The sequence below is a fragment of the Protopterus annectens genome, chromosome 8.part0 (assembly GCF_019279795.1).
Source record: "Protopterus annectens isolate FY-2018-M chromosome 8.part0, PAN1.0, whole genome shotgun sequence".
NCBI lineage: Eukaryota > Metazoa > Chordata > Ceratodontiformes > Protopteridae > Protopterus > Protopterus annectens.
Genome location: NC_056741.1, coordinates 752,572,308 through 752,590,992, shown reverse-complemented (window position 1 = coordinate 752,590,992; position 18,685 = coordinate 752,572,308). Strand labels below are relative to the sequence as shown.

Below are 18,685 nucleotides of genomic sequence, written 5' to 3'. Positions count from 1 at the left end.
GATGTTCTCAGATGTTTGTGCAGTTCACTGTACCTGTACTGTGAGCTCGAACTTAATATCATACTCATATTTGGGATAACAGTGCTAGGAACCCAGTCTAAGATCAGAATTAGAGTTGGAAGAATCAGATCTGAGCAGTGTTGCAGCATAGCCTAACAATGATACCTTTGAAACAGATTTGGATGAAGCCAGTTTACAGTGTTCAATAGCCCATAGAGACCTGGATCCAAATATACCCAGCTGGTGACATCTTGTTTGGTAATTATTCTAAATTTGCAGTCCATGTGTGAGATGTCACGGATTGATCTAATATTGCTTATGACATTTCACAGTATGGGTCACTTGTATGTAGGATTTATGCATCTGACTGTATGTTGTGGTAAGGGAAGTGAGATGTTTGAAACAACTGGTACAGTAAACTGCTTTGTGACAAGGTAGGTTTTACTCCACATAAAAAGTAAGTTCTATGGACACCAAGCCTCACTGTTAGGGAATCATTCAGCACACTTAAATATGTTCTGCAGCTTGTAACTTAGACGTTTGTGGGGTGTGTTGGACTGTAATCTTCCAGGTGCATCATATTGTTCTTGTAACTATTATGAGAGTCTTACATGAGAGTCTTGGAATATGAAACTTCTAATGGGAAACAATTACTGAATTTTCTACTAAGTTTACTGTTCACATTTTTCATGTGACACAGTGTCATTTTTTCTAAATCTTCTTGTTCTTGCTGTCTACACTATTTGCTGGATTCTTCAGCCAAGAATGTTGTTGCTTTTGAGAAAACACCTGGAACATGTCATGGATCTAGGAAAGATTAGCTGCAGTACACTGACTTTTATGGGGCAGAATGCATCTGAGCCTTCGCTTACGTCTTCTGAAAATTCCATGAAACTGCACAATTATTATGCCGTACTAAATAATTCCATGATGACAACTAAAGCAAGACTATTTTTAGCCATATTATGTGTATAGAAAATGTAATGGACAAACCAGTGTATCTAAAAAAATCTACAACATGTGTATTAAGACAAATTATTTCTGATCTTACTGTATAAAGTTCAAAGATCTTCAATTCACCCCAAGATAAACAGTCCAACAGTATGCATTCTTTGCATCTCTTGCTAAACACTTTAAATTTCTGATCATGCGTAAAGGTAGATTTTTTCAGATATTTGCTAATCCAGCTTTCCAACTACATTATACTGTTTTTGTCTTCTTTAGTTTTCAACGTGTAAAATGCTAGATTCTTTTACTTACATTTTGCACACACACATATATTATTATTGTTTTTAATAGTTTGGTCCTCTCTATAAGGATGTGAATGCTTGCTATAATACTAAACAGAAGTGGTAAGCTTCCCTATGTAAGTTTTTTTTTACATGTGCACAACAGACAGCAGCTTGCAGTATGTATACATGTAAACTGATACTAATGTTATTTTCTGTGTTGTGAGTTACACGATTCATCTGAAGAGTTAATTTCTAAGGCAGTATGGAAGGATATGAGTCGATGGTACAGCAGTCCTTGGTCCCTTGATGTCAAAATCATCATCACACATTACTGCAATAAGTTAATTACTGTCAAAGGGCACTTTAAGTCCTTATATCTCATCCACTATGCAGTGGGATATTGGATATCATCTGTTTCTATAACTAGTGATAAGACAGTACCCCTCAAGAGAAGGTTTTCTCTGAGAAGTCACTGGTATCTGATGAAAAATTACCTTAAATATTTTGGTCTTTAACCCGAATACTATGGTGTGATAGATTTGAGCTCAGGTTGGACTTGCTGCCCAAAGTTGGCAATATTTCACTTAGCTAGCATCTATGACTTTAAATGACAAAGGCCTTTTCTGGGATACAATTCCCTTTTATATTGCACTTTAAATCTATTCATATGATTACTAGTCAAGAATTTTAAAGGAAGTTATGCTTCCTTACTGGAATGTTCTACTCACATTTAATAGTTCCTAACTGTGTCTGTGCAGTTTAAGAGTGCTGTTAATGAGAGTTCACACACCTGTTATAGGTCATAGGTGTTCTACTTTCTATAGTGAAATTGTCATTTATTAGTATAATTTAAAATGTCAGACTGAGTAGTCCTTGGATTGAGCATCACATGTTTGATGAGAGTTTGGGTCTCCCACTTTCTAATTCAGGACTGAAAACCACAGAACTTTTTCTGGGTGTGGAGTGGTCTCTAGGCAGTGAAGGTGCAGATGGGGTGGCTGATGTTCCCACAGATCCTCTTTTAGGTGCAGCAGTAGGTCCAGAGACTACCTGTGAAGAAACAATCTGTCCCATGCTGCCAGTGGATGGTTTGGCTAGAAGTCCAGGAACAGAGGGGGATGACAAATGTGTGATATTACCAGATGACTTCCTAGTATCATGAGAAGGACACACTTGTTGTGCTTGTGCAGTTTTATTGGGCAAGGCTGGCTGAGATGCAGACAAGAGCCTGGCATCCTGAGTTAACTTCACAAATGGCAGACCCTGGATACTTCTGTGTTTGACCAGGTGTTGTGGAGTACTTGAAGCCTGCTGCATGGAAAGAAAGACACGAGAGCCTGTTGCTCTAGACAAGCTATGATGCAAAGTCCTCCCAGGTGTTGCTCCATGCTCTGGGCTAGATGCTAAAGCACCGACTGACTGCTGCAACAGAGATGCTGAGGTGGAAGCTGCTTTAGACTGATGTAGCTGAGTCTGGGACCCCAGCCCAGTTTGCTTGACAACTGCTTGCCTTTCGATCCTTTGGGGTGGTTGCCCTAAACCAGGAGATGACCCTCCAGTGGCACTACGCAGCTGATAATGAGCTGTAACTTCTGTGGATGATGGCCCCTGCACAGTACTTTCTGGAAATTGCTGGCTTTGAACAAGAGGAGAAGATGGTGATTGAGCTGCAGGTGTTTGTAGATGTGACTGGATTCCAGAAGGGGAACTTCCTGATGAAGGTCTTGAACCATAAAGACTAGGGTGAGACCTTCTGGAGTGTCGAGTCAACTGAGCCACTTCAGGAGAGAGTGGACTAGAAGCAGAAGAAGGGGGCAGATAAATAGCAGCTTGCCTATTCTGTTGGTGGGTGAGGGCTATGGCGACATTTGTTGTTGCAGCAGCTGCCTGCAGTGGTGCGTGGACCAAAGGTTCCCATATGACTGGTCTCGAACTCATTTCTCTGGTTACTGCTGTTTGTTGCTGCTCTTGAACAGTATGCGCCATGTCTCTGTCATGCTTCACTATCTGTTGTATAATTTCATTGTCTCGGTTGTTGATAGATCCACTACTGTGCGTTGCTCCTTTGCGCAGAAGAACAGAATTTTTCTTACCTTAAAAGAAAATATATAAACATTAATTTCATTTCACAGAAGTGGAAATGTCATTAACAAAGACAGCAATGCAGATATGTAAATGTAGGAATCAAGTTTTATTCAGTAATAAAAAAATCAGTTTTCTGGAAAAAATCAGTTATTTGGAGGATAAATATGGAACATGAAGTGAGGTTTGCCAAGAGTGGCCTCATAAGGTCAGAGTACACATTGGTTATGTTACAGGTTTTTTCGTGAACCCTTTTATGTATTCCAGTTATGAAATGTATTTTAGATTAAACGATTTTTGGTTTTAGAAAGAAGTATTCAATAACATGGTGAGATTCAGGAGACAGAATTCTTGGATTAAATGTAACTTGGCTCCAGCAACAGAAGAAAAGAGAGGGCATGACCATACCTATTCTGCCCTACTCCTGTTCCTCATGACCTGATTTAATGCAGGTCATCAATGACCTCCCTATCTTGTATGTTATCTGTGGATAATTCACTGGCTATACTTTCACAATAAGTGAATGCAGATCGGCCCACTGGGTACTCTTCTCTAAGAATATCAGCTACTATGAGGATTAGCATGATATGCAAATTGTACATCACAGCCATTCTGAAATTAGAATGATATGGATTACTAACATGCATGCTGTAAACAAAACTCCACACCCGGACAGCAACTGCAGGGCCAAGGTAAAGGTAGCACCACAAAAAAAGGGCCAGCAGATTTGAAGAAACAAACATTTATTACATTTATTACAATGTACAGACCAGTTTCTGTCTAATGACCTTTCTCAATGTAACCTACTAACATGCATCACACATATGTCCACAGACAGACAGACCGACAATCAGCCAGACAAAAAGGCAATCACGCAAACGCATGTGCACATGCACACATAAGGAGATGTACCATAAGTGTACATGCACACATAAGGAGATGTACCATAAGTGTGAACATAAACTGCAGCAAATATGACAAGATTAAGATGAACCTTACCAATAAAAGGAATCCAGTTCAACAAAACAAGCAACGCAAATGTGTGTGCTTGTATGAGTTTACATATGTTTGTGAGTGGGATAGTATGTGTTTGTGTAAGTGCCTGCATGCTTTGGAGTGCAGAGTAAATACAATCCACATTTTGAAGCAGAATCCATCCATTCATTCATCCTCAACTCCTTTTCCCATTTTATATGTGGGGTCGAAGTGTCACTTCCGCAGTGACAATCATTTCGAGCTAAGGTTTACACTGCTGTGTGGCTAGCTCTGCTGTAGATTTTGAAGCAGAATATTAACAAGTTATTAAAAGCTCTCATCAGTGTTAGACTTAACTAGGTGATTGAGGTGGAGGAAACAGGAATACTATAGTAAGCACCATGATCTGTGTTCACATTTGCCTAGACAACCATGCTATGTTATTGCTTCAGCTGCTTTCTCAACCGGAACACCAGCAGACTTTTTGTTTAAAACAAGTCTAATTAACTATCGCATTTTAAAAGCTATGTATGCAATGCTGAATTCAGCATGCAGTTGAAATAGTCCATCTTATAAAATAAATTCCTAGGGATCATTTTGTCCTCCCCTCTCTTCTCCACACACACACACACACACACACACACACACACACACACACACACACACACACACACACACACACACACACAATAGCGCTCAACTTTCCATCTCTAAAATGAGGAACATTAGCCCTCATAATGTGGAACAAATTGGCAAAATGTGGAACACATATTAACAGTTATATTAACAGTTTACTAACAGCTTCAATTAAGAAGGTTATTAGATTTTTAAAATATGCTGGTTTTACTTCTAGAAAAGATCTTTTAATGAATTAATATGAATCTTTTCTATTTACCATGGATATTGGTTAAAAAATGCCTAACACTGAATGTGTGACAGAGCCTTTCAATGTGGAACTTTGAGGAACATGAACATGACCCCAAATGACCCCAAATGAGGTACGTTTCTTGTAATGAGGTACACTTAAGAGGAATAAAACACACACACACACACACACACACACACACACACACACACACACACACACACACACACACACACACACATAAAAACACATCTATCTACCTATATTGCATTTTCCAACCTGACAATGTCAAAAAAAAGCAATACTGTGACAAGAAGATAGCAAACTGGGAATGCCAAAGCCTAAATAATTGAATACCCAAAATGACCCCCTTTTGGCCCCATGTTAGCATTTGGTCCTGTGTGCGCACAGGTTGGGAAATTCAGTCTTCAATATGCTTCACCCTTTTGGTCCTTGGCATTCCTGGCTAAATACAAAATATCAGCAAAATCAAACTTGTACTAGGGAAGGGTATGTCCTTTCCCCACTGCTGTGTGATATTAGTATACATAATTAGCAGAGGTGTGTGAGGTGCAGGCAGGTTTGCCCCCTTCAAAAACATTGGTTTTGTATTTTGTTTGATTTTGACAACATTTTGTGTTTCAATGTTTTTAAGTTTAAATATTTTTCTATCAATATTTCTGCTGTCAGTGTTATGCTGTTTAGATCAACTTAAGTGGTCCCATAACTGTCTCTCTACACATATGCATGTCTACCTGTAGATAGGTATATATGTACATGGATGTAGTAGGAAACAGATTGCATCCAATGTCGACATACTAAACATTGACATCTTTACGTCAAAAATGAAGATATCTACTAGCAACTACTCACACACTGAGAAACAGCCTCAGCACATGCAAAAACTACAAACAAATTAAAACACCATTTTTACAGTGGGGGTAAGCCCTCCCTGCACATCTCCTGCTAATTATATATACTTACTCCACAAACAGGGGGTAAGGGTATAGTCCCCAACCCTGGGAATTGTTCGCTCTAAGCCAACTGTTGATCAGCTGCTTAGTTCATTACAATGGGTTGACTAAACAGCTGTTAACCAAGCACACATTTGATGAGAACCAAACTCACACACACACACACACACACACACACACACACACACGTGTGTGTGTGTGTGTGTGTGTGTATATATATATATATATATATATATATATATATATATATATATATATATATATATATATATATATAGACACACAAGTGTGTATTTGTACAAGGAATATAATTTAATAAAGTCAGGAAGGTGTATCAAAGAACACGTGTATGTTTCTTGTTTTGTGTGCAAGGGGCAATCCCCCCACCCCCCTAACTATATATTCTAACTCCCGGATTGCATTACAGTGGGGAAAAAGGCATATTTCTTTTACTTGCCTTACAGTACTCTACAAAGGGGCAGTACTTTGATTTGATTTGGTGAGGGTGAATTTAAATTCAGTTAAATGAGCTTTCAATGAAGCAAAGTAGACCTTTATATATACATGTACATATGTATAAATCTACATCTACATATATGAGTATATGACATAGGATCATAGGATCATAGGAGGTTAGTAGGCTATCAACCCAGAGGTCATTTCAAACCTAGCCATTTCATCCTGATGTAATAACATAGATACTCTAGTCAATACCCAGTATTGTATTTAATAATGACTGCCCATTCCAGGAAGGTTGTGGGTGCTATCCTGGGTATGAATTTACAGTGCCCCATCCACTCATCTAGGTTACTTTTGAGCAATGTCATAGAGGTGTTATGCTTCACATGAATTAGCAGCCTATTCCAAAGACACGGGAGTCACTGGGAGCATACCTCTCAACCTGGAAACATCAAAAATCTGGACAAAGCCCATGAAAAATAGGGACAAATCTGTACGTTGTTTAAGATACAATTTGCATACATAATTATGTAACCCTGCCCACTCCAATGGAATTGTGGGATACCAACTTTCAAATGCAAACTGAAGAATAGACAAAATATGTAGAGTCCCCCTGCAGCTATTCCAGTGTCCCATTGCCTGGCTATTTCACCCCATTTACCATAAACACTAATGTGTGCATATTGCTTTACTTCTACAATGATTATTTGGATTTTATTTTTACACTTTACAGCACAATGCACAAACACTAATAGATATCTGCTAAACAAAGCAATACTGACTCACAATGAAAATAGACTTGGCATTAAAACTTATCTACCCTTGAAACTCATATTCATTAAAACATCATTGAAACCCACACCACGTCCAAAGAAAATGCATCTGTCCAGTGGTGGATAAAGATTACCTTTGGGCTGTTTTCAAATCATTGGCCCCTTGCACACAAAACAAGAAACATACACGTGTTCTTTGATACACCTTCCTGACTTTATTAAATTATATTCCTTGTATAATATAGCACACTTGTTAGACAGAGCGCATTTTCAATTTATTGTTTGAACATTTTTCCAGTAGGCAATGAAACAAAATGCATGAACCAGTAATGACAAAACTGCCCAATTCAGAACATTTCCATCATAAAAGTCTACTTCCACACACACACACACACACACACAATTTATATATATAAATATAATGACAGTAGTGTAAGGCATAAGCATCTTGCACAGCTTCTTGCACTTATTTTCAATTTAAGTTTTTTTTTTGGGGGGGCGGGCAAAAGGCCAAAAACAGGGACACATATTTCCTTTAACTTGAACTGATTTTCAGGCATTGGTAATGTAGATCAGGTAATTTGCTTTTCAGCCATCTGCAGACTTACAACTGAGCTGGTGAGAAACTGAGTCCCTGTAATGGAAAATACTTCTACTTCAAAACTACAAGATAATCCTCATAACTAGATGTACAGCTCATTCCCATAAGAGTTTGTACAGTTTGTATATCTTTGTCCACTTGTCCATTGGAATTCAGGTAGCATGGAATAGAATTATATGTCCGAATTTCCACTTATGCATAAACACTCTGAATTATTGATATTTGTGTTGCATACCATTATCAGATATGACATCATCATATATTCTCTTCATTAATTATGTAGACTTTAATGCACTAAACCTATTTGCACTTCCGGTGTCTGTCAATTTGATTATTTGGAAGACATTGTAATAATAAACCACATATATCAGATAAATGGCTTCTTTAAATTGGAGCACATTTATGCCCATTTGACTTATAAAGATATTCTTTACCACTATGTTACCATGGAGTAAAGAATTTACCATTTCTTTTTCTGTAATGTTCTTATGGAATAAAGTTCATAAGGCACAGATTTGTGCAATTTATAATATCTTTGTTAACAGTCCCTGCTGTCACCTTATATCTACACTTGTTCTTTTCTTGTACTTTACTATTTCCTAATATGATTCATGTATTCTCTCATACAGTCACCTTTTCCCTTGTTGAGAACTATTATTTTGCCAGCTTTGAACATTAAGCCCTGGAAACAATTTATTTTTTCTTAAAAGAAAATTAAAAATGCATTTCTTTCTTACTGATAATTTTTTGTTCATATCAGCATTTTATTTTTTCAGTAAGTGCATTCTATATCAGTATCAGTATATCTCGATATTTTTTGTAATTTTATTTTCTTCTGTCACTTGTTACTGTGCTATTGTCTAAGTAAACTCTGGTTGTTTTTCTAATTCTTTACAATTATCTGTTGAATGTACTCTACTAAGCATATCTGCTATGGGTATATCTTTTAATGGTCTGTACCTCACTTTCAGATTATACTTCTGTAGATTATGTACAAAAGAACTGTACACAAAGACCTTTAGAACATACTTTACAAGGGCTTGTGGTTCATTTTTCACCCCAAACCTTTGCCATTGCTTTACTTATGGAAGTTCTCACATCAGCATGTTAATGCCAACAGTCCCTTTTCTACATGGGCATATCTGTTTTGTACATCTGAAACAAAAGAGAGGCAGTAGAGGATAAATGTGTAAAACACTGTGAATTATACAAACAACATGCAAGGTAAATGGAAGAGCTAACAGTGTTTAGTGTTTTCGTCTTAAAATTTAACAAGACTTCATCTGAACAATCACAATAACTTCTTTTACACGAGTCTCCATAAAAGATAAACCTTCACCAATTAAAAGAACCATATATGTTTTATCACTTTCTGCTAAAATAAATGTCTGTACAAATCCCCCATAAAATTATATTCCTTGAAGCTCCATATAAAGCAACCTGCTTGTAAATATTATGAAGACTAAACAATCTGTAGTTTACTGCTTTTTGCAGAAATCAGTGCCTCCACAAATTACCCCATTTCTGTGAAGATCACATTATGAACAAATGCATAATTAGTAAGGCCCAAAGGTATTTTCTGTAAAGATCATATTATGAACAAATGTGTAATTAGTAAGCCAGTATTAATTAAAGTATAGAAAACAATAGTAACAAAATGTTATATGAAATGAGTTATCACAAATTAAGTTACAATTTGAAACAGGAACTTGCACTTCTTATTTTTATATACATATGTCAGTAGTTTTCGGTCAGCACCTTTACATGGTGCAATGGATATGTTAACACAAACATAGCAGTTTTCGTGTCCATTATTATTGTTATGCGTTCGGTTTACTATGGTAAGGTAGAACCGGACCCCATCGAATGATGGGATCATTGACGCACGTCCACGAAAGCGACAATGTCAAATTCCAACATTGTCGAAATATGACTCGACTTCAACCTCGGAATGGGCTTTAACATGGGTCGAGATAAGGGCGAGATTCATACTTCGACAATGTTGGGTTCGACATTGTCACGATTCAGCCTCTGGACTTCAACCTTACCATAGTAAACCATGCATTCTCACTTATTTCTGATTTTGATTTCTAATTTAGCAAACATTTAATTATATGCATCCTTATCTCTAGTTAATTATTTAACTGTGTACTGCAAAATTCACCTAATACCTTACTAAAAAGTTATGCCACTCACACAATTTGCATTATTTGGTCCAGTTGGACAGCTCTTTCACTTATGCTTTTATAGCCTCTGTTGGATGTTGGGCCATTATGAAGAACAAATGGTAGATATATTTTCAAGTGCCTTCTATGTTTGCCATAATTTTAGAACTTTTCTCTAATTATTATTAGGTTTCTCTTATTCAATAAAGGTAAAACAATTAAAAACATTCAGTGTTATTCCTCAGCATAATGAAAACATGCAGCATAGGGTGCCTTTGTAGATTTTTCAGATATCCTGTTCACAATGAGAAGTAAATCAAATATCTGGATCCAAAACATTCAATTTCCTAGTAAATTTCACTATACAAAGAGGATTCTTATGGTTATCTCCACTGTGGATTACATTCTGTACTTCTTAGCAGGGAAAGTCTGGATAACTACCTTAGTTTTTCAGTTATTCACATATAAATATACTTCTCCATGTTGATACCAAAAGACAAACTGGAGTTTATTAGGATGGTCACCAGTCAACACATTCACTGGCCTTCTAGCCTCTAGGAGATATTTATTCAAAATGACTTTTAAAAAGAATGTGCGCTACATGACATGCTGCACTTTAACATTTAAAGCTATATGCACCGTATCTGGAAAAAAGTAAAAGAAAATAACTGTCGTTTCAGAAACTTATTTAAGAAAGGAGTGGAAAGAGGAGCCTCTATGTTGGGAAATGTAAGTACTTCCCCAGTCTATCTTAGACACCCCAGTCTAGTTTGGAGGCCTCTGATCCCTAATGGCCTACCCTCATCTCAAACAAAAAGGTCTAGTTCATCATTTAGGAGTTAATCCCAATTGTTTCAGTAATAACATTTGTGCACATGTGCACCCAGGTATGCAGATAGCTGAAATGCAATGTAGAATAATGAGCTCTTCCACACTCCGGATCTAGGAGAGGGATGGTAGTAGAGCAAAGAAAAATTATTAAAATACTGTGTCAAACAGACAACTGTTTAAACTCCCATTTCTTTACAAGGAAATTATTAACATAAGCAGCACTACATTCAGGCAGCCAAGAGCTTCTTAATAAGCCCAGATGAGTTAGCTAGTAAACCCACCCCTGAATCACTAAAACAAGATGCTCATATGACAAGCCAGCATTTCTTGCCCTTATAACTCCTATGATTTTATCAGTTAAGTGCAGTTGCCCATATTCTCAGGGGATAACCCCAAACCTGTACAAAGACTATATTTAATTGAGAAAGGGGAATATGTGCATTTTGAGGCACACAGTACAAATGTCCATGCCAGGAACAAGAATCATGATTGCAGATAACTGGAAGTTATTCGTTTTAGAAATCTCTGATTAACAAGTTGATGGGAAGGTTCAAAATGTGTCATCTTTTGATTCGTGAACATTTCTGCCCACCCATAGCTTCCATAGTCATTGTTTGCACTGCTCTTGTCTTTTTTTTTTTTTTTTGGCGTGTACCACTCGACCTCTGAGCAGTAAAAATCATATCACTGTCCTTTAAAAATCAAAGCTCCAGAATGAGAGAAGCTCTTTCTTATTTTTCAGAACAGAAAGTTTTCAAATACTATACCCAATATAGTTAGTAATAAGGAATCTTTGTATAGTATTAGTTTAGTTATTTAACAATATATGTAGTGTTAAACAGTTCTGACATTAAGGAAAAAATCAGAAAGTGTAAGAGATGTTAGGTGAAAGTTGAAACTCATAGTGGTAGCTGAAATCATAGCAGCTGAGAGCTATGTTCTTGGGTACTATTGGAAAAAGGTGAAATCTCTCCTCCACATGTAAGTAATATTGTACTCCACTGATGGTCTTCAGTGCGGAAAGGACAGCCCCATCCCAGGCATGTGTACTCCAGAAAAGGCTTTAGAAATTGCAACTGTTCTACTCTGCAAAGTATAATATTAGTGGATTCAACAGTTTATCCCTTTCTTCTTAAGAATGTGTGTAACTTCTTTCTCCAGTCATCTGCCAAAAAGCTAAATCTGAAAAAGGTCTATAAAGATCAGTGCTACAAATACAAATGAAATAAATCCTGGAGTAGCCATTATCAGTTATTTGCATTTGTTTAATAAAAAAAACGTATTCTACGGTTCCATCTCCATTATATTCGACTCACTGTCCATCACCACATGGTCAGGCTTGAAACGGTTAACACCCTGTCTTAAAAGCTCATTCCTGATCTTCTTATGCTGATTTACATTTAGCCCCTTAAATTCCACAAAATACTTTCATCAAGTTCACATCAGTGACCTTATTTTCATTCTGCACTTCATCTGAGAGAGAGAGAGAGCTGTATCATTAAGGAATGCATGATAAAATATACCTTAAATGACTGTGTAGTAAGCATATTTCAATATTGTTCTCCTCTAGTTTTGTATTTTGCTTCTGTAATGTCACAAGGGGTACGCATTTATGCATCCATTTTCTTTAACTACTGCTCATAGATAAGTACTATCCTGACAGTTTGCAGACTATTACATGCCCACCTAATAAGCAAAGGTCAGAATCAAGTCCTGTACATTCTATATAGGAAGTAAACACCTTAGCTATTATACCGACTCCCACCCCCAATCCAAATATTCAAATCAACCCCCCCCAAACAGAATGAAGAGACATTTCCCAAAAGAACAATATAACAGACTATCTTAATTATGTTGCAATCTGAGTTTCTCAAACCACATCCATTCAAATGACTGCCATCATTACATTTAAAGACCAGACTCGTAGGTTTGAAGAACAAGCTTACAGCTTATTTGTTATCCAGAGGCTTGATCACAAGTATACAGTGAAAGAATCTGTGATTTATTCCTGCACTCATCTTGACTGCATTTGAAGCTAGATACACATTGCCTTAGCTATAGTGCCAGTTTATTGCAAATTATAGAGGCATTTTTGTAAAGTATATGCTATGTTTGTTGATACTATTAATGTTGTTTTTACATGTATTTAAATACATATGTGTTTCCTGCCCTAATGTGCTTTTAGGCATAGATTTTCTAAAAGAAGGTGATTTCTTAAAACCTTTAAAAACAGAGATCTCCTATAAAAATGCATCTGAAATCAAACAGCCATAGCTTATACCGTACCAAGGATGTCCTCCAGGCTCAAAATTAGCACAGTTATTTTAGATTTGAGTATATACATCGATAACTAGTTCTCTTTTTAATATTCATGTCTCAGCTTTGCTTACATCATTCCACCTGTCCCCAGTGGCTTTTTTAGATAGAGTTCAGTTGACAACATTCAACATAACTGACATATCTGTCCCACAGTTGGATCATATTAAGGAAGCTTTCCTAAATCCCAGAGGTCTAAACAATTAATTATTTACTTTTGAGGCATTCCTGCATTTGGAAGAAATCCAAATATGTGTAGGTACTGAATGTTGAATTGAATATACAAAGGACACTCTTTCTATACTTTGGTTCTAGACACATGTCTTTCTTTAGGCATTGTAGCAACTGTGATGCAGTCTGTGTAAATGACAAGAAACATATCTCCACACAGATCACTAGGGATCTGCAAACTGAACTCATTGATCTACAGATGACTCTAGATAGGATTGAGTGAAAACTCAGAACTTGCTACAGAACACCTTTTTTGTACCCTGATGACTATACAAGATTCCTCAGTGTTCTAAATTATCTCCCTATTAGCAGAAATTCCATTATTTTGGATATGCGTAACTACTGTATGATTATCTGGAACACCTTTACCTCCAATGTAACAGATGCCCCAAAATTCTTAGAGTTAATAAACAAAAACTGCACTGAGCACTAAGTAAACAAACCTACTAGATGGAACAGCATTCTTGACCTGATTCTTAAAAATATGGAAAATATGGTTGGGTCTTGCACTACTCCTCTGGTATCTCCTTCCCCAGTGAAGTCTAACAACAAACTTGTGATCAACACTATAAACATGTCAGGCTCAACTTAACATACCATGAAATATCAACATTCCTTTTGATTGCATCACCCTTGACCTTGACACAGAAGCAAGCTTCATGAAGCAATTTTATACCCATTTAGAAAACTGCATAGAGCAAGTATTCCCCTATTAGAGTCAAGTATCATATGAAATTCAAGAATAAACCACTCTGCTGGTCTACTGCCACAAACACAACTAAAGAAAGAAACTCCTTAAACTATGTAACAGATCCAAAACTCCATTTCTCAAAGAATATATCAAAAGTATTACAAAAGAAAAAAAGCTAAAAAAACATTGTAAGGTCCACTAAAGGAGCCCATGAACCTAGGCTGGTCTCTGAAGCTAAATCTAAATCTAAATCCTTCTTTAACTATGTTAGAAAAATGGGCAACAATAGCCTACATTGCTCAGAATGTTTCAAAATGGGGCCTCTGATTTTGACCCAGTAGACATTGTCAACATCCTTGTAAACAAATTCATTACTATTTTCACTCCATGGACTTATTTTATTTCTTTTACATTTGTTTACTAGGAAAGTTCAACTGGGACAGAGCCCATTTTCAGAAAAGGCCCGGGGAGAAATGCCTTTGGAATGTGGGGGGAAACCAGTGCACCCAGAGGAAACCCACATGAATGCAGGGAGACATTTAGATTCCACACAGAAGGCACCCCAGCCAAGAATCAAATTAGAGAACCTCTTGCTGTGGTTTAAGGCAGTAACTTGTAGTTTATTGGCCATTTTGGGTCATTTCCTGTCTTTTCCAGCCCCCTGCTATAAAGCACGCTTTGGCGGGCTTTTCTGGCTATAGAGAACTCAGCACAGCTCCTCGTGGTGTCCAGCAGAGTTCCTAGAGCAGCAGAGACCAGAAAAGACAAACTTTCCAGATTCTAAGTATTTTTTCTGCATTTTCGACTTTTTAAGCCTTTCGATTGCTATTTCTGCCTGTTTTATTCTGCTATTACCTGTTTTACTGTTTTTAATAGCTTGAATTGTTTATTGCACTTGCTTGTTTAAGTTTTGCTTAAAAGTTAAACAACAGGCTAATACACTCAAGTGTACTAGCTTTTGATAGCATTTAGTCGAAAAACACAGCATTTATTGTATTTTCTGCCTATCTGAAAAAAAACTTGAAAAACAAAAAAAATACTCTTGTTTTCCATACTTTTCTAATAGTTTGTTCCAGTGATCAGATTTTGCTGATCCCTGGGCTTTGTCTTGGTTCCTGTTTTCTCCATTTTCCTTGTTTGGTCAAGGGGTAGTTTCTTTACTCACTAGTGGGAGTAGGGAGTACTGAGCTGCCTGTTTGTCCTCAGAGGAGTGGTTTAAGGCAGTAACTTGTAGTTTATTGGCCATTTTGGGTCATTTCCTGTCTTTTCCAGCCCCCTGCTATAAAGCACGCTTTGGCGCGAATTAGCGCGAATTAGCGCAAATTAGCGCGATTTAGCGCGGAGCTGCCACTGTTGCACACTAGGGCAGCGCCGGTTAAGCAGGTTTAATCTATTCGGGCTACCTAAAGTCCACTCGGCGGTTAAGCAGGTTTAATCTATTCGGGCCACCTAAAGTCCACTCTTCAAATTTTCCCTTAAAACTACCTTCCTCGAACTATACTACTGATCAAATCAGCGTATCCTATAACTAAAAAGATCATCTCTACTTGACTCCAAGTAGACTATTCTCTATCTGTTAAACCTAGCACTTGCTCCTACAGTACTTATTACCTTGATACAGCACTCTTGTCATAGATAGTACCCCAAAAAGGTAACCCCCCATTTCTCGGTCACCCACGTCCCCCTGAATCTTTTTTAAAGTTTTTTGTCTATCCTTCTAGCATGTCGAGGGATCAGTTGCTAGTGTCCTCTCCTGCTCAGCTGGTGAACCTGGGAATATTGAGGCAATGTTACAATTGCCTCATGTACACAGACAACCCTCTCCTCCTCCCACAAAACACAAATACATGCGAGAGATGCAACTATACGGCCAAACTGGAAGCTGAGCTCTCTCAACATAGGACTGGCAAGACCAGTCAGGAGGAGAAGGTTACCACACACACTATAGACCCAGTCTCACATAGTACCATTACAGCCTGAAATCATACACATAAACACACAAAGACATACTCGGAGGCTCTGATCAAAAATCTACCAAAACAGCAGAGGCCACCAAAGCAGACACCCAAACAACCACCACCTCAGAACACAACACCTGCAACACATAGACCTCACAGTCAGAGTGTCAAACAGTCACAGCCCTTAAGGCCAAACACAATGCCAGACACACTAGTCATTGGTGACTCCATAGTCAGACACACTGACGTCCCGCTCACCAGACTGAGTAAGGAAAAGGTCACAGTAAGCTGCCTGTCGGGCGCTAGAATCTGCCACATAACGCAAGCACTCAGGTCTCTCAACAGCAGGTACAAATATGACTCAGTCATTGTCCACGCTGGTGTAAACGACCTGAGACGTACCTCCTTGGACTACATGAAAAGAGGCATTGAGGAGCTCTCTGATTATGTAGCCCAGGCAGGTATGACCCTGACCTTGAGCAGTATCCTACCTTCACCAAGAATGATGCCACAATACAGAGATAAGATGATCAGCTTTAACAATTGGCTTAAACACTGGTGTCATTCAAAGGGGATCCAGTATCTGTCTGCCTGGGATGACATCCTGGACAAGCCATGCTGCTTCACAAGGGACGGCTTGCACCTGTCACCCCTGGGATTCCGGATATTGGCAAAGGCTCTTGCCACCCCCATAGTGCCTTTTTTAGGCAAGGCTCAAATTCTAAACCTACCACCCTAGAACACAAAAAGGAAAAAAACTAAGGGTAATGCTGCTCAATGCCAGAAGTCTAAATCTCAAAATGCACGCACTCGAGGCCCTTCTCAGTATGGAGAACATCGATGTCTGTGCTGTGACAGAAACCTGGTTCAAGGCTCCTGAGAGCACCCCAGTGCTATCAGGTTTTACCTCATATCATGCGTTCCGGCCCCAAAATCCGGACAATACCAAGAAAGGAGCGGGGTATCCATATTCATCAAGGACACCCACACCTCAAGACTGGTGGCAACGCACGATGCATCGGAGACCATCCAGGTGCAATTAACCATAGGCAAGACTGCTCTGCAAATTGTAGCATGTTACAGGCCACCCTCACAAACTCAGGAACCTCACATGGCCTTCCTGAAAACACTAGAGGGGATAAATGTATCACCAAACACCATCATACTAGGTGACTTCAATTACCCTAATATAGACTGGGAACACTACTCAAGCCCAAACACCCTAGCCCAAAAGTTCCTGGAATTCATAAACTCAAATGCCATGGAACAACTAGTCACCATCCCCACAAGAGGAGATAACATACTTGATCTCATCATCACGAACATGGGAGCACAATGTTCAACACCGGAAGTATACCCCTCACTGGTGAGATCAGATCACAAACTAATCTCGCTGGAGGTCCTCATCCCACCCCACCTGAAATAAAAAGACCACAGTAAAGAACTTCTCAAAAGCCGACTTCACACTTTTAAAGACTAGTGTGGTCTCCTTTAAGGCCCCGAGCCAGCGGAAAACAGTACTCAAGCCGCTGAATCACTTACAAATGCCTTCTACCAGCACCTGCAGGACTGCATGGATAAGGCAATCCCAAGCAAAACAAAGACTCTTTGTACCAAAGGCAAGCGTCCAGTCTGGTGGACCCCAGCCATAAACAAACTCTACAACAAAAGGAGGAAGCTACTACAAGATAGAGCAAAATCCTTAAAAGGTAAGACACCCTTGATCACTATAAGTAAAAACTAAGAGCTCTCATAAAATCATCCAAAGCAAATTTCGAGAGAAAAATAGCTAAAGACTCAAAAGACAATCATAAGGCCTTCTTTAGCTATGTTAGAAACCTAGGAGGAAACTCCCAGATATGCTCAGAACTAGTTCAAAATGATGTGAAGATTACTGATCCTACAGACATTGCCAACATACTGGCTGACAGCTTCAGTGCACACTTCTCCCCTCCTCAAAAGGAGAGATATCTATACCAAACGATTGCAGCCCCCAAACATCTCCAGCGCCCAAGTGAGAACTGCTCTCTCCAAAGCAAAAAACACAGCATCCATGGGACCTGATGGTGTCCCCGGCTGTGTGCTCCACGAACTCAATGAGGAATTAAACCCACAGCTAGGACAGCTGTTTAATCAAAGTCTTACCTCTGGATACGTACCCAAGGAGTGGCGCACTGCAACTGTGGTCCCACTTCACAAAGGCAGTGCCTCCACCGACCCTGGAAATTACCGCCCATTAGCTTGACAAGCCTTATCTGCAAAGCCATGGAGAGGATCATAATGGACCTCATAAATAAAGACATAGGGAATTTGCAGACTTTGGATCCAACCCAGTTTGGCTTTGTCAAAGGCAGATCATGCCTTTTAAACTTGGTTGACTTTTGAAACAGTCACCAAAGCCATTGATGAGGGAAAGGCAGTCCATACAGCCTACCTCGATCTGGCTAAGGCCTTCGATACAATACCCCACTCGGGTATCATTGAAAAACTCATCAGCTTAAATGTTAACCCATACATCACAAGATGGGTTGC

At 38.6% G+C, this 18,685-nt stretch overlaps 1 protein-coding gene across 1 annotated transcript in view; it reads right to left on the bottom strand.

Annotated features, from left to right (window-relative positions):
• Nucleotides 1–1,450: 1,450 nt before the first annotated feature.
• Nucleotides 1,451–18,685, bottom strand: part of HCN3 (hyperpolarization activated cyclic nucleotide gated potassium channel 3) — a 1,184,329-nt gene continuing 1,167,094 nt past the window's right edge. The window contains exon 8 of the mRNA XM_044080212.1: nucleotides 1,451–3,325. Within this exon, the coding sequence (XP_043936147.1) occupies nucleotides 2,118–3,325 (1,208 nt within the window). The 3' untranslated portion in view covers nucleotides 1,451–2,117. The remainder of the gene's footprint in view (nucleotides 3,326–18,685) is intronic.